This window comes from Chaetura pelagica, unplaced genomic scaffold, assembly GCF_000747805.2.
Source record: "Chaetura pelagica isolate M959 unplaced genomic scaffold, ChaPel_1.0 scaffold79, whole genome shotgun sequence".
NCBI lineage: Eukaryota > Metazoa > Chordata > Aves > Apodiformes > Apodidae > Chaetura > Chaetura pelagica.
The window spans coordinates 4,825,917-4,843,211 of record NW_009969339.1 but is presented as its reverse complement, the minus strand read 5'-3'; the positions used below and the strand labels follow the sequence as shown (position 1 = coordinate 4,843,211).

General features: G+C 37.0%; 1 protein-coding gene across 1 annotated transcript in view; it reads left to right on the top strand.

The window, feature by feature from the left end:
* The window catches only part of DRAM1 (DNA-damage regulated autophagy modulator 1), an 18,711-nt gene extending 1,689 nt beyond the window's left edge, over window positions 1–17,022 (top strand). Inside the window, exons 2-8 of the mRNA XM_010005867.1 lie at window positions 5–24; window positions 6,168–6,235; window positions 8,137–8,279; window positions 12,033–12,210; window positions 13,249–13,307; window positions 14,672–14,764; window positions 16,923–17,022. Of these exons, the coding sequence (XP_010004169.1) occupies window positions 5–24; window positions 6,168–6,235; window positions 8,137–8,279; window positions 12,033–12,210; window positions 13,249–13,307; window positions 14,672–14,764; window positions 16,923–16,970 (609 nt within the window). The 3' untranslated portion in view covers window positions 16,971–17,022. The remainder of the gene's footprint in view (window positions 1–4; window positions 25–6,167; window positions 6,236–8,136; window positions 8,280–12,032; window positions 12,211–13,248; window positions 13,308–14,671; window positions 14,765–16,922) is intronic.
* The last annotated feature ends 273 nt before the right edge of the window (window positions 17,023–17,295 follow it).

The window sequence follows — 17,295 nt, the reverse complement described above, 5'->3', positions numbered from 1 at the left end:
CGAGCCCCTGGTCCCCTACATCAGGTGAGGGGAGGGCGGTGGTGGGAGCGCCTGAGGTGCCGGCGGGGGATGGGGAAACGCGCCGGGCTGCGGGGCGGGAGGAGAAGGCTCACCCTGCTGATATGGGGCTCCCTAAGGTCCGGCTCCGCGGGTCTTTCCCCCCTCCGTCTGGGGCCGGGGTCGTGGCACGGATTTGGGGTTCCCAGCAGGAGGAGCGGGGGCGGGGCGGGGAGGCAGAGCGGGGACCCGCTCTGTGCTCCTGTCACCCTCCGCACCTTAGCGCCCAGGCCTGAGAGCCACAGGCCTTTGAAAGCTGACAAACGTGGTAGAAAGGACCTGAAACAAGTGGTAGAAATGTAGTTCTGTTTGTGTAACTCCAGAACTGGGCCAAAGTGCAGCGAGTGGTGAGCAGACTTGAAGCCCTACAATAGGCTTTGTAGGACACAGACACCCACAAACACACAATTTTAGAGTTTTAGGTTAGAGCAATGACTCTAAAAGGCTCCCTGAGAGATGATTGGCATCTGCTTTCTGTAACCTTAGCCATTTAAGCACAGTTCTGTATACATAATTGGTTCTCTATTGATTATGTTAATATTTCAATCTGAACGGTGAAATTACTACTATCTCCCTGGTAAAAGATTAAAGATAACCCAGAAATCCAAGAATGGTCTCTGATATATAGAGGGGCTAAAAAAGATTTTCAGTTACATGTTTAAAGATACATCTACACCTAATACCTGGAAGGACTTTATGGACATGCTTAATTTCAGAAGGATGCTAACCTGATTCGTACACACACATACACTTAATAGAAAATTATGGTCATCATAAGCAAGCGAGATGATGCAAATAGCACCCCAACCCACAAGGAAGTTGAGCTTCATTCAAACTGAGCCAAAGGAAGTTGGGCTTCATGCTTACGTTAGCAAAAAAAGTCAAGTTTATACACCCAAATATGGACTCAGTTCTTGGAAAGCCTTGTTCTCTTGTACATACACAAATACCCTACTGCCCTAACAATTGTGGTTAAACTTGTGTTCTCCGCTGATTACTTGGAATTTTACTAACACAAAAGCATTTGTAACCAATGCAATTTAACCCCTATTTAACCCAAGAAAAATAACCTATTTGATGTAACTGTGCCCACGTTCAGTACATGGTTTGTTCTCAGAAGGGTTTTGAGGTCCTGTAGTGAAAAACTTGACAGATTATTCTTATGTTGCACCTTATGCCATGTCCTTGAATAAAATACATGAAAGAACAGGACAGTTTTTTTCATGTATAATTGTGTTTGCAGTCAAGATCTTAAAAGCGCAGATATCTCAATTTTAAGTGTCATTGCTTTTAGGGAGGTAGACAAAACTACAAATCAGAGCTCTGTAACTCTGATGAATGTGTCTCAACTGTCACAGCCAAATCAATCTAACTGAACATCTCACTGGAAAAAAACCACTCTTATCCTTTACTAAGGAACCACAATAAATGTCCACAACCATAAAAAACCAAACCAAAACAAACTTGACATATGAGGTTCTATCGGTGATTTAAAAAAAAACCCAAAACATATTTCAGGCCCTCTACATTTGCTAGTAAAGTTCTTTAAAATACAGATGTCTTGTTATTTTTATGTCCTTTTAACACAGCATTTGGACTAAGGATATACATTGGCTCTTGGTGAAAAATCTGTTATCATTCTAAAAGCATATAGTCAAAGCATATGGTCTTTGTAGAAGGTGCACTTGGGAGTTATGTGATGATTTGTTCTAAGAAGTCAGGCCAGTAGTCATACCAGAGTTCATATTCTTATTTTGTAAGTAATTGCTTTAGCCTAAGAAACTGAATCATGGGATTAAGAATGTGATTTAGTGAAACTTCAGTCTGATAAAAAAGAAAGAGGAAGAATGTTGCAACATTTCAGTTGTGCAATACCTTAAAATTAACTATAAAAATTAAACAGAGCTTGTGTGAGGAAATTCCAGTTACATGACAGAAAAAAATGTTGAAAAGGTTTAGTTCAGCATTTCTGTAATTCTTTTTTACATTTCTTAAGTACCCTGTGAATGCCTTGAGGTAACTTTTTTAGTCTTATTTATTTATCATGTAACAGCTATCACAATGAAAGAAAGACCACGTCTAAATTTGTCATTGAGCCTGCGCTGGTGTCTCATTAAGTAAACCATATAAATACATTCCTGGGTAGATAAAGATTAATATGAGATTGTGTTTTCTGGCAGTAGAAGCCTAAAAGATTATTAGATTGTGCACAAATTAGCTCTCTTTCTCATACTACTCAAAATCCAAACTAATTTGAATGTGCTGTGGTGGCTGTTTGTTGGCTTGAATTCTCGATGAAGGAGTAAAGGGAATTTTCCTTGAGATATTTGCTGCCAGTTATACTTCTGAATCAATCAGAATCCCTGTAGGCAGAATATAATTTTCCTACTTTAATAATTTGGAACTTCAGTTTGGAGATAAATAGTTTGTGATGGCTATGAAGAAAATTTGATGATGATTGATCTTTTGGCCCTGTTATATTTATTCCCAGTTTCCTCTTCCTATTTGTTTTTCCACTCTTCAGAAAATTGGTTGTTTGTAGAATTCTACTACATGAGACAGTGACACAAATGCTGACATTTTCATACTAGATTCCTTGTCTTTTCCATGGCAGTTTTGCTCACCTATGCACCATTGCAAATAAATGAGCACAAGTTTTTGTTTCATATGTGCCATTTTTATTACTCTTTTTAATTCTTTTGCAAAATACTCTTTTGTTCTGTTTCACAAAGCAGCAGAGAAGAAGTAAAAAAAAATGTACCCATGTTTACATTTAGCTTAAGGGATTTTTTAGTGGAAACATAGCATTAAAAATATTGTATCCTTAAAAATCAAGTACAGTACTTTGTAAATGCATTGTAGATATGATACAGTGTTCTTGGTGTAAAATTTCTCAGAAGCCTACAACTAAGATTATTAAGCTTAAAAATCAACAGTAGCAAATTTCACCTATAAGCTCTAGCTTGAGAAAAGTTTTAATTCAAAGTGAATGGAGTTCAGTGCAATTTCAAGTTGTTTGGATTGCTCTTATGGTGTGAAGTGTTCCAAGAACTGCAGGTGGCTTTCTTTGCATGTGCCGATTCCATTCTTTTCTCACCTAAAGTCCTCCAAAAGCTTCGAAGTGATCACAGTCCTCTACTTAGCATAGGGCAGTTTCTGATTTGCAAAAGTCCTTCAGGATTTTCTCAAGTGGCCCACTTTTTAAATGGAGTCCTTTGTCATATTTATGAAAACACTACAGAAAGATAAGGAAGAGATGTGAGGGTCAGGTTTAAAAAATGGGCTAAATGAATTATAGATTGAGATGATTTTCAGAAGTGTTAAAAAAAAATAATTAATGAGAGCAACTCTACTGTTTTCATCAATTCCACTATCAAAAAGAAACAAGACTAACACAGAATACAAGCTGGAGCAAGTCCTCAGAAAGCATTGTGGCAAGAAAATACAGATGAATAGGGATTCTTAATGCCTGCAAAGTTGTAAAAACTTGTCTAAAAGCTTGGTCCAAGCTTTGTTGTCTGAGAATCTGGGACCAATCCAGTCAAAAGAAATATAAGACTTTTCTGTACTTTTTGCATCAGCTTTTCATACAAAGGTGTTCGCTGTTCACCATAAGCTTCCTGCAGTTCTTGATAAGTTGTCTCAGCAAGTGATTGCACAAATGCTTCTGTTACATAAACGGAGATTGTGAGAGAATATAATTTGTAAAAAAAATAAGTATTATGACGTGGTCGTACTCTTCTGGCTTGAAGTTAACAGAATTGATGCAATCTTTCTTTATGAATTATTACTTATGTAAGGAGAAACATTCAATTCATGCTGAGCACCTGTCATTTTGGTTGCACTAGGTGGTGGGTTCCAAAGTTTAGCACTGGAAGTTTAACTCTCTTCAACAGCCTGAGGTTGGTGTTGGTCTCTTCTCCCAGCAACAGGATGAGAGGAAATGGCCTCAAGTTGCACCAGGGGAGGTTTAGATTGGATATTAGGAAAAATCTATTTACTGAAAGAGTGGTTGAGCATTGGATCAGGCTGTCCAGTGAAGTGGTGGAGTTGCCATCCGTGATGGTGTTAAAATATGCATAGACATGGCACTTCAGGATATGGTTTAGCGGGCATGGTGGTGTTGGGTTGACGGTTGGATCTGATGATCTTAGAGTTCTTTTCCAGTCGTAATGATTTTATTAAACTGGTCCAGCCTCTCAGTTGGAATGAAGAATATTAATCTTCCTGAATCACATTTTAAAAATATCTAGCTAGTACCTACTCGTCTCATCATAGACCTAAAAGAACATTGTGTTCTCAGAATATTTGCTGTTTCCACTGAACTTCAGTATTAGCTAAGATCTGTAGTTTACATTTCTGACAGTGGACTTCCTTGGGTGCCTCTGGTTGCACACACAAACATGCCTCTTGCCACTGATAATAATAATACCCAAATTATGTACAGATTTATGAGCTACATGTCTTCCATTGGCTTGACCAACAGAGGCTGATCAAATAGATATCCTTGACTGGTTGTATGCTAGACAAGAAAAAAATAGCGTAAAGAGGTGATGACATCGCTGTATTCTTATTACACCTTGTGTAAAAGTCCTACTGGAGGGGCCTCAAACCCACATACTCCCAGGAGTATGTCCTCCCTGTGAGGAAAGGGCATTCTCTGGTGTGGGTGTTTGTGTGAGTGTATGCACATATGTAAGGAAAAGAGAGAAAAGGATTCTATGATGAAGCTATTCCATTTTCTATAAGACATATCTTTTGTATATATGATGTTTTTCATTTATATGTCTGCATGTATGAATATGCATAAACTATGTAGACTTCTCACACTCATGGTCTGTCTGCCTGGCCCAATGAACTTCTAATTGTCCCTTGTGAGGGTGAATTGCTTCAGCAGAAGAAACTTACAACACCTTGGACCTAGAGTACTCTTAAGCTGTATCTACATTAGTAAATTAAACAGTGCCTAAGAATGCTCCCAGGCATTGGAACACAATTGCTCTCCTGGAGTAAAGTCCTTTCAAACAAATCAGGAAATTAGGCCAAGTTCTCTCACATCTTAGGATACTGAATTAAATCAGAAATATTTTGCTCTATCACAGTGTTAGTTTAGCAGATGAAAGAAATGTAATTTCTGAAATGTTGTTTATGTAACCATTTATGTCATTCACAATCAAAGTATGGCTCTGTCACATCTCTGCATTTTGCTTGCAGAAAAGGAAGAAATACAGTTTTTGTGGGTTGGTTAGTTGTCCTGTCACCTGACCCCACCTGGGGCAGGGATTCGGAAAAGGAAAGGGGATTCATGAGTTGACATTAAAACAGATTTAATAGGATAATAATAATGAACTAATATTAGCCCCAATGTTAACATAAGACACAAAGCTATACTCAGCTCCAAACAGCAGTCACAAGCTGTGTGCTCCCAGCAGAGAGTGCTGAGTGCTGCGCGATGGCTCCAGCCAGAACGCGACAGTCACAGCAAGGCAAGGAGGAGGAGGCCTCAGGCACAGGACAACAGACAAGACAGATGGGACACTCTCAGGAATTCAGCCATGGTAGAAGTCCTGAAAACATCCTCACAAACTTCCCATTTTATAGTGAGGGTGATGTTTATGGCATGGAATACTTTGAATGGCCAGCTTGGGTCAGCTGCCCTGGGCTTTGCCCCTCCCAGCCCACTGCACCTGCATGGTTCAGAGCTACCCTCCACCTTGGTTTCTAAGGAAACCTGCAAACCAGAGCTGAGTATAAAAGAAAAATACACATCTTGTCTCTTTTGTTCCCGCAGAATTGGACTCTGCAGCATCTCAAAACTACAGTTTCTCTGAACAGAAAAAAATATTTTATAATTCTGTCCCAGCAAAATCAGGACAACAGTTCAAACAACATGCTCTAAAAACATGATTTATTTCTAAAAAGAAAGATTCAGTACTTCAACTGGAGCTTAAGTGTGCAGCAGGTGACATTCAAATTTGTATATTTAAATGTTTTTTGCATATCAGTGATTCACACAAGTTACATGTCTCTTAGGGTTTCATGTGTAAGTCTCATTTATGTTTTGCATATCTCAATTTTTAATTTCTTCTCTCTCTCTCTCCCTGCTTTAGTGACACTGGAACTAAACCTCCAGAGAGTGGTATCTTTGGTTTTATGATTAATATTTCAGCACTTTTGGGTACGTATGAAGGACTTGGCTTGAACAGAGCAAAGAAATAGAAACTAGCAAAAGCTGTCTGTTTACGTTGCAGTCCATACAATATTTTGCAGAAAAATACTCCACAGTCAAATGGTAGTATCAGATACATGGAAGGATGTCTTGGTTTAGTGGTTAGGGCAAACCAAAAACCAAAGGACAGAACTAGTCTCCATTACCTACTTCCACCCTCCCAAGGGAAGATAAAGGGGAAATAAGGCAGAGAGACTTAAAACTGGAACACATTTAGTGGAACCATAAAAAGGTAGTAACATACAGGATGAGGAACAATATATGCAAGTATATACAAATATATACAAAACTCAGTCTTGATGATCACAGAGACAGATGTCTGGAGGTCCCTTGCAGCAGGGACAACTCAGGAGAGGGGTCCACAGCTCTTCCCAGCACCCAATGGGTTTGGATTCTGAAGAAAACATGGTGAGCTGATGGAAAAGTGGGAGCCTCTCTCCAAGACCTCTGAGTGCAGCGGCAGAAAGGAAGAAGGGAGAAGAAAAAAAAGAGCTGGGCTTCCAGTCCTCCTGGCTTTTATAAGAGTATGGCAGTAATGGGAGGGAATACTGACTCCTCTCTGTTCTGCCCCTCCCATATCCCTCTGGGTCCTAAAGACCCTATCTCTAGGTCTTCCTATGGGCACTAAAAAAGTAAGTCTGGCCCACTTAAACCATAACAAAGTAATATTTAGAGGGCCAGGTCCTTAGGGTCGGTAAGTGCAGGCTTAGGGGCATTTCTGTCTCTTTAGAGAAACTCATCAGTGCAATGCAGCTGGAAATAAAAAGTGAAAGAAAGCATAGTTATGTTTCAAAAACTGCCTATTTGACATAGGACAACAATAGGTTCTAGGTTGCTGCAGCAAAGGGAAAACCAGTGTTGAACAACACCTGTTTTCCTCTGCCAGGTGCCTACTTCTCCACTAAATGCTTACTAGCGTTGAATCAGAAAGTTTGGCATTTTCTATTCACTTCTAGGGAAGGAGGATCAAGAACTTTATACCTCTGTATACATGTGGTCTATGGTGGCCTTCATGCAAACTAGAAATCACATATTTTACCTTTTCTAAGAGCCTTATACAGTCACACCATGTTGGTGTGTTTCATATAACCTCATAGTGCCTGGACAAAGTTACCTGATTTATTTTTCCAATTGTAGGTAGACTGAAACTATATTCTGTGCTATTGAACTGTGGGATCCAGTCTACAGCTTATTATATCCTGATGAACCACAATCTTCTAATTCAGTATAGGTGTTTGTCAGGAATGAACTGCATATTGGGGTCATGCAGGCTGCAATAAAGCATGTGTGTAGTGGTTTGGGGGCTCTATTGTACTAAAGAGCAGCCATAATTGGCACAGAAGCTTTGAAAATATTTTTTTGGATACACAGCTTGGTTATATTTTTTCTGTTTACACTCTACAAAAATGTATTAATTCTCCAGGGCATCCATTATAAGGAGATGTAGTTCTGGTGCAAGACTGTATATCAGTGCAGAATAAAGTCTCCCAGTTCTATCTTACAGTTCATCTCTCTGTAACAGCTAATGTGGAATGTCAGTGCTCCTGTGCCTAAAATGCACAGAAGAATGGGATTTAAATAAGTGTTTTTTCTTGAAATGTTGTGCAGTTATTTCTATGTAGCATTAATGTGTGATGTTAACACTAAAATAATGTTAAGATAGTTATATCTGAAAGTAATACATCTGAAATTCCCTACCTTTCGTCTTCAACCCAGTAGTGTTAAAAGCAGTATTATTTATTGTATTATGATTGTAATTTGATTCTGTATGCAAATACGTTACAGAGAAAGGTGTTAAAGTGTAAGCAATACATGATCATTGAACAAAATACGTGTTTTTTGTTTTTCAGGTGTAATTACAATGTACATCAGATATTTATTAATAGAGAAGCAAAATGAGTCATCGCACTTTGTTAGGCCTTCATGCAACATATTTTCATTATGTATTGGATTGATGGGCTGTACTGGAATGGGTATAGTTGCAAATTTTCAGGTATGACCAAAAATTTCATATCATAAATCGAACTAGTTATTTTACCACTTTAAAAATGAAATAGATCAGAGTCGTTGACATTATCCCAGTGTGGATCCTTTACAAATGGAGTAAGAATGTCTTTCTTGCTCTTGCCTTTTTTCAGCAGCTTTAAAAAGACAGATTTGCATTCTCCCTATATACTAGATTTTTTGTTTGTACCGTTATGTCAGTAAGGGATTTTGCGTGTGCTTGTCTTGTTACAAGTCTGTACTAGAAAACAAATTAATGTAGATGCTTTTGCTGTAAATTTTTCACTGTGAAAAATTTTACTGTAAAAAAGCTTTGCTGTTTGCAGTGTAGTTTGCTTACTGTCAGGTAGGGCAGAATAAATCAGACTAGCAAAAGCACCTGTATTTTTACCTGAGTGATGGCACACACACTGGCAGCATTTTCTACAGAATAAACTAGGCTTAGCTGACAGGTTAGAATGTTGAGCAGAATATTAGTCAATTGTTTTGAGTCTGTAAGAGATGGCATAGCAACATGTTAAGTCTTTTAATAAGTACATGTAGAATTAAAACTTATTTTGCCAAAAGGGATAAGACATCTTGTTTTAAATTGCGGAAGTCCAGCCCTCAGTATCTGAAAGAAAATTCAATAGAGAGGATAAATTTTGAAACATTGCTCTTCTCATCTTTTCCAGTGAGGAGACATGATAGGGTAGATTCTGACACAAAGAAATATTAGGAGAATTGCACTGAAGAGCTCAGCTAAGAATCAAGTCAAGTTTAACTGGCAGGTAGTTTGTTATATTGTCTTTAAATCTGCGGAAACAGATAAATTATTTATTTTATAGGATGGTCTGCCTTGGGGAACATTTTGGCAAATACTGTTGTGCTCCTATAGTGACCTGACAACATAGAGAGAAACTGAAAATAATGTCAGGGCTTCAGCAGCCAATACAATTTTGCATGCAAATTTGCATGGTATTTTCAGACAAGAACCCCTTTCTTAGACATATCTTGCTCATTTTAATTTTACCTCCAGGCACTGTGTGTCGATTACAAACACTACAAAGGCACTTCAGTCTATTCTAAGCATGCTCTTCTAGTTTTAAATATCTGTACTCTTATTGATTATATTTATATGTGACACAAAACCCCAAAAAGTTAGATGACAGGGAACAGCACTGCTTGACTGAAATAGAAAACAAACTCAGCTTGAATAAGGAAAAGGCAAATCAGGAATGCAAAATATTTTTTGAGTGTCAAGGAAGAAGAAAATTTGATCCTAAAGTTCCCAGAGGGGCCCATTGACAATTATAGCATTGGTTCTTATCTAATCTCTATTGTCTCTCATTGCCTGTTCATAAACTCCTTCATCACCTAGTTCCACTTTCCTCTGCTTTGACCTTGCTTTCCACTTTAGATGCAGTTTGCAGGAAGGGTTCAGAGCACAGTGAGTATCTAAAGTAGCTAAGGATCTGATCTAGCAGATTTTTGAGGTTGCTTAATTGCCCAGGAAGATGGAAGTGAGGGCTTGCAAGACTTGTCTTTCAACTAGTGAACAATACACTCTTATCCCCACTTGCCAGTAGAATAAATAATGAAACGTGAAGAGGCTGTGAGATTTGCTCAAGGTCAAGTGATTGTTTCAGGTCAGGAGATAAAAGCTTAGCTTGAATTAGAAGTTATTTCTTTAGCATTTAGTCCAGTCCCTCTAATCAGTGGATCATACACAAAATTCACATTCATGTGCACTTCCTGTTTGTTTCGTAACAGGTATTTTTCCCCAGCAGGAAAGTTAACACCATAACTGACTACTGTAGTAGAGCTGATTGACACTGTTTGGCATCAGTTATTTTCCTTTTTTCCCCAAAGAATAATGCCTAATCTGTTGAAAAGCCTTCAGTATGAAATTATACTGGAAATATTTAAGGCTCTCTTTTATTTACTCAAATCGAGTCCCACTTATGTTGTGTCTTTTAAGTAGCATAATTAGTTGTAAGGAAAATTTTTTCACCCTTTTTTGCTTCAATGTAAGATGGGGTAGGTAGCCTGATGCTTTAATGGCATTGGTTTCTGAACACTTAGCTCAAGTGAGGAATGAGGTGGAAGAAAACACTAGGAGCCTGTCCTCTAAAAGCAGAAGAGTTTCTGAGAAAATAAGTAATGGTCATGAATAAGTGTTTGTTCCCTTTTTTAAATAACACAATGATTGATATACAGAAATGAAAGATGGTGAAGGGTTAGCTCGGAGAATATAATTGGATATAGAAGGACAAATCTTGTAGCCTTTAATGAATAAGGCAAAGCCAAAACCCAGGTCTGATTTTGCTTGTTGAGTATTACACATGATTAAAGAGAGATTTTCCTTTCTTTGACTAGAAAGCCTGGAGGTTTGCTGTTGCAGATGTAGCAACATTTCCCAGATTCTGCAGGGAGTGATATATGTATGTATGATTGAGTAGGATGGGGTTTTTCAGGGAGCTGTGGCATTTTCATAGGAGCAATCATGAGAGACATGTTAAAAAAACTCTGTATAGGGGCTAAATGGAAAAAGCTTGCTTAATGCTTTCCATACCAATTCCCATATAGAAGGCAAAAAATAGAATAGAGGAGAATAAAATACAAATACATGATATGATACTTAAAAACCTGTGTGAGGAACATGCTTTAAAATCTGACTGAACTTAGTACGTCATGGAGAGATAGAAGGGAATGAGTAGAAAGAAAAGCATGGAGAAAAATAATTTGAAAGAGTATGTGAACATAATCGTCATTACAAGACAGAGAAAACAGTGGCTTCCAGGCAGGAAAGATGTTAAAATATCTAATGAAAGTCTATAGGTGTGTTTCCATGAATCACTAAAACAGAACTGTTGCAGGTCAGTTCAGAGCACGTTTTGCTATGCTCTGGTGATGGAAAGGATCTTTAAAGCTACCTTACTTGTTTGATATTAGATTTCAATGTATTTGTAAATTTTTGAAACATTTAGAATAGAATATTTTATTTAGGATCTTAATTTGTTTTGTTACTGGATATTCTACTTGTTTGTGTTTTAAAGGAGAGAATCTTTCATTGGTAGGGTATTACAAAAATATAGGCCACATATAGTGATACTGGAATTTTATACACATTCACCTGTTGCGGAACTTGAACGTAAGTGGCTGATGATGTGGAGAAGAGTAAGAGGGTTGAATAATTCATGAGACTGACAATGTAAGACCTACATATCAAGAACTTATTTTGCTGACTTATTTCCCAGAACCTTGTGGCTGGCCACTAGAGGGTGGGGGATGGAACTATAGCAGTCACTATTTAGAACAGCTCCCATGAAACTTCTCCATTTGCTAGAATATCACCACACAAATGCAGAGTAGACTTTCACACCAAAGAATGAAAATCTTTGGCGAGGTAAAGGTAAAAAGGAGGTATAGGAACCTCTTAAGAAAAATACAATACAGTTCCTGTTTGTGGAAACATTAATTGGTAATAGACCAGCTGTTGAACAGTACTAAAATTGATCTATGCTTTTATGTGAACACAGGAAAGGACTTAGACATGGTAGTTTTGGACATGGCCCATTTACCTGCCTGAGCTACTCTTTCTCCATTTTCATTTATCTTCCCTGTGTAGACTACTGGGACAAGTGACTGTTTCCCACTGCTTGTAGGTGCTCAGCATATGTCTACTGTCTTCTCAGGGCTCCTCTATACCTTCCACTGTACAAGTAGTAGCTGCTAACCATTGTGCTGATTCTCTTTCCAGGAGCTGTCTGTTCCCATTGTCCATGATATAGGAGCTTTGGTGGCATTTGGCTCGGGCGTTCTGTATATTACTCTTCAGTCTATAATCTCTTACAAGTCCTGTCCACAATGGAACACTTACTTCATGTGTCACATAAGGATGGCCATATCTGTAATATCATGCATTGCTTTCATTCCCAGTATCCTTTATGGTGTGTGCCATGGTTTTCGCTTTATGCATTTGTGATTTTCCTTTTTAAATTAAACCGTTGCTGATAAAGGATGAAAATGAGGCTACAATCTTTGCTTTGGAATCTCTAATATTTCTGCCATAATAGTGCAAATAGCATGTCAATACACAATTAGTATCATAAAGGTGAGTTTCAGGGTCTTCTAAAAAGCTGTATCTCTTATTTCAGTGCTATATTAAAATCTAGTGCCCCAATATTGTTCATAGATTCATATGATAATAAAGCTAGACCAACTTTTCAACCTCTTTCATTTGAAGGAGAATATGGAGAAAGGCTTGCAAAAGGGGAGCACCACTTCTAAAATGAACCTAACAGACAGACATATAAAATACCATTTGTATACACAAGATTTCCTTCAAGCCTAAGCAGATCCTTTTGAATATGTTGGTTGGTGCTTGACTTCATTAGATGCCTCCCCTAGAGACAGTCTCAACACACTTAGTGGCTTCTCCCACAGACCGCTGAAATTAGAACCATCCCACTGACTTTCCTGGCCTTTAGGTGATCTGCCAGTGTTGAAAAGTGATCACAGCAGATCATCACATCAGCCAGCCAGCTACAGCCTGCTTTTGGCTTCAGCAGCTGCAAAGGGGCTTGTAAAAAGGGCCCCAGTTGTACAAATATATCAAGTCACCTACTGTGGGCCAGTGGAAACCAACATGGTTCCCCTTCCAACAGTACAGGGTTCTACTCCCACAGTTCTCAATTGTGAATGTAATCTAAATTTTGGAGTGTCTCTCCTTACCCTCTGGACTTTGGAAGAACCCACAGAAACCTTTATTTGTGCAGCTTTATATATTTTTTGAATGTTGCTGCTATCAGTTACCTTCCAATAATATGTGTCTTCTTAATACTTTGACTTGATATTCTGGTTGTTTAGGATCTCCTGTGTTACAGAAGGGGGAGACAGTGTCTTGTTTTGTAAGCAGACTTTTTCATTATTACTCACTACATTTTACAGTTTCCTTTACACTGTGTTTTTCCCAGTGATTGTGTTTGCTTCACGAATTTCCATGACAAAAATCGATTGGACTCCAGGTGAAAAGGTAAAATCTCATTAGGTATCCAACTGACCCCATGTCATATTATTTGAGGTATGCTGTTACAGTTATCTAACAGTGTATAACATTACGAACACTTCAGGGACTTTAAATAGTACATTATCATTAACAGACTTGTGAAATCTCACTGATTTGTGGAACACTGGATTCCAGTTATTTCTTCATTAGAAAGCTGTCTGCCGGTTGGGTAAGAAAACTTGTCACGGATGGGTCAATCTTCAGAGAGTTAGACTTTCATTTTAACTAAGCATTTGAAACTTACCCATACAACAAATTGTTAAAAAAACCCAAACAAACAAACTCTGGAACTGAGTGGTTCTACATGCTTTTATAGTCACGTTACCTTTACATATGAAACAGAAGTGGACCAATTTGATTTTGAAGTTTTTGAGGTTTTTTACAACATTTATTTTCTCAGCTTTTTCACCATCATTTAATTAAATACTCTTTACTATTATGCTACACATTGAGGGGCTGACCTGAAGCATACCCAAGTCAGTATCAGGTATTTGAGCTGATTTCAGTGTTCTCAGAATAGTAACTATGAAAGGTAGGTTTTCTTTTTGGACAAACTTTGCTATGTGGAGGTTTTCAAAAAACACATTAAATAATGCAGAGCACGTATCCTGCTTGAAGAGCTTAATAAAAGCCATCTTGGCAAATATACTTGAATCAAACAGTGGCAAGGCAGCTGTGAGATAAATCTTCACAAGTTAGATAATCTTAGTAATATCTTTCTCTTGAAGTTTTTTGTACACTTGAGAAGCAAGGATGAGAATTTTTATTTTACTGAAACAGATGGCGTATTTGTTGATGACGTTACAAAATGCTTTACTTTCTCTTTGTGTCATATTACATAGTTTTTCCATGATGGTCTACTTAAAAACAAAGGCCTTGTCAGGAACTGTTATGTGAGGGTAGCCTTTTATTTTAAAATATTGTGAGAGTTTACTGTAGGGGACAGTACTGCCAAGCTTAGTGACTCTGAGGAAAAGTTTTTAATATGGGGTCTTTTGTATCCTTTACATAAGAACTAATTTTTTTTTCAGGTGCAAATTATATTTAAGCTAAGTTTTTATCTTGTGCTAATTGTAGATTTATTGTGCTGTCTTTTCTGTTAGTGCACAAGATGTTGCTTAATGGAACTTAAGCAATCTTGATAAATATACTTACCATTCTGTAAAAGATAAATCTGAATTTACTTTTACACAACAGAGTGTTGGGTTGATGAGTCCTAACTCAGAATATTTGTTGAATTTACAGAAGGCAATTTCTGCTTTTATAGCATTCCACAGTTATTTTCTTTATTTGTTTTATCTGAAAATTTATTTTATGTCTCATTCCATCAGGATTATACTTATCATTATATGAGTGCAATTTGTGAATGGACAGTCGCCTTTGGTTTTATCTTCTTCTTTTTAACATTCATTAGAGATTTTCAGGTTGGTATCTACATATTTTAGCAGTGACTAAGAAGTGCCATGAATTGTATAACAACAAATGCAATAGAAAATTACCATGTTTTTACTCTTCTAGATACACCAAAGCTATACAGAAACAAACTTTATCAGTCATAGAACTGGTTCCTGTCTAACTAGTGAATACTTTTCCTCTAGTTTTTAAAACATAAAGATCAGTTTTATCAACCTGTTTAACAGTTTAATAGCTGTCTGGTCATGAAAATTATTTGGTAAATTAATATCTTCTACTTTTAACTAATCTTTTTATAGAAAGAGGCCCTCCAAAAGTGCAGCAAAATAAATGATGCAACTAAAATTGCATTTCTTTCCACCTGAGGGATTTTATAGTAATCCAGTGTGTTTCAACCTTAGATCTTTCCTTTCTTTTAAAAAATATTTTATATATTTTAAAACATTTTTATATATGTTCCATCATGATATGAAGAAGATAAAATACTTTTTGCAAAGTACTGATGTGAAAATTTTCTTGTTTGGGTGGCTGGATCTGGTGATGCATCAAGCCTGACTTTAAGGAAGAGAAAATACTAGATTAGTTAAAGAGGAAACACTTCTACGTGATTTGTGAAAGGCAGGAACTTGCCTTGAACTTACTTTCCCAAGCTTTGCCTCACCAGCTCTTGCTGCAGCGTTCATGGGGGTTTTGTTTGGTAGAGAGATACAAAACACTGAAATAACGAATGTGTGAGGCTTAACTTTGGCAAAAGAACTTGTAAAAAAAAATAAAATTAAACAATAAGACTGCTCATGGCAAGTGCCTTGTGAAGATTTGAGGACAAAACCTTCTGGATATCACTGTATGTGTTAGTAGGATCATGGCCTCCTTATCCTTCTCAGACTTCGAGATGTTTTTCCCCATAAAGTACTTGGATCTTTGCAAGAAGGAGTAGAGAGCTTAAGGTGGAAAAGACTGAGAACTGCTGCTTTATAACATAATTATATTGATTAACTAACTCATATGCAATCACTGCAGATGTCATCCCCTATACTCAGGTCTTTCATATATACCATTGCCTCCCACAAGTCCCAGAAAGTAAAAATCTAAATCCAAGCACTTGCATAACTGTAGAACTAATTAATAATCAAGAGCACATACATAAGCCAATTGGTGCTGTGATAAATTGCTGGAAACCATATCCAGAATTCATGGAGGTGGGAAGGGAGGAAAAATTGTGAGAACCCTCTGAGTCCTCTGGCTTCCTCACTTACATGCTTGCTCAGCATGGAAGTGGTTACAATATATAATACATACATAACTTTTATAAGCATGTACAGACATAAATTTTCAGCTAAGGATAATTTTGCTAACTGATAGCAAACATTTCTGTACCTGTTGATTTTGACTAATAGTACTGAATAGACTATGGCTGTAGGGCTTTTCGTTATATAAAAAAAATTAAAAATTAGGTTCTTCAGAACAAAGCACTTAAAAAAAAAAGTAGTTGTTGAAAATTATACAGCATATTATCTTAAAGGCATATAATTTCCCTCTAAAACTGGCAAAATATATTGAAGTGCCATTCAGAAATGCATGTACCATTAAATTTACCATTTTGGAGGGGAGGTATTTATTGCCAGTCTATCACTCTTTGCTGTCTACATAGATGATTGTATCTGTTTTATTAAGTGTCAAACTTTTCCCTTGGAGATACATATTTGCAGACAATCCTACAGTCCTCAGAGTAGCTAAATTAGTTGGTAAGTCTGCTCGAGATCAAGGATCCTAAAGTGTTCAACATCATAAGTTTAACTATATGTAAATATTTTTAATATAAAAAATAAAAGGAAGTGATGGAATTAAACTAAAGCCAAATGCAGACATTTAAAATTCCCAGCTATAAACCAGCATGAAGTCCAATTTTAGTGTTTGACAGTGACCAAAAGACTTTAAATATTCTCTCCTCTTTTTGTCCTAACCAGTGCTCAAAGAGAGCAGATCTATTAATTCACAAAAAACAACCACCTGACTCAGAAAAACAAAAGCTTTTATATATATATATAATAAAAATCACAGTATTTATTTAACTTAATATTTTGTTGTTGTTTTATCTCCTTGCACTTTTTACCACAGAACTGTGAAATTAATTTCTCTTAAGCTGATCTTGTTTTATTTTTCTTTTAGAGAGTTTCTTTAAGGATATCAACAGAAATACATGAAGACTCCTGGTAGTGGAGAAAATTACTTTTTATATATATGAATATTCTAGATTTCTTTTTACTTACAGAAAATGGTGCAGAGGGATGGGGACTTTCAAAGTTGTATAAAGAACCCTTGCCATCAGCTCCACAACATCTATAACAGCATCCACTAAAACATTTTTAAAACTTGCAGCAATGTTCCTGCTACCTTTTTGAAATGTTTTATAATTTTTTACATGGTTTGATATATTAAAAATATTATAATAGAAGCAATCTGTAGAAGCACTTAAAAGTCATACAGACTTTTCATCTCTTCAGCTCTTCCCTTTTGGACAGAGACATACTTTTCATTTTCT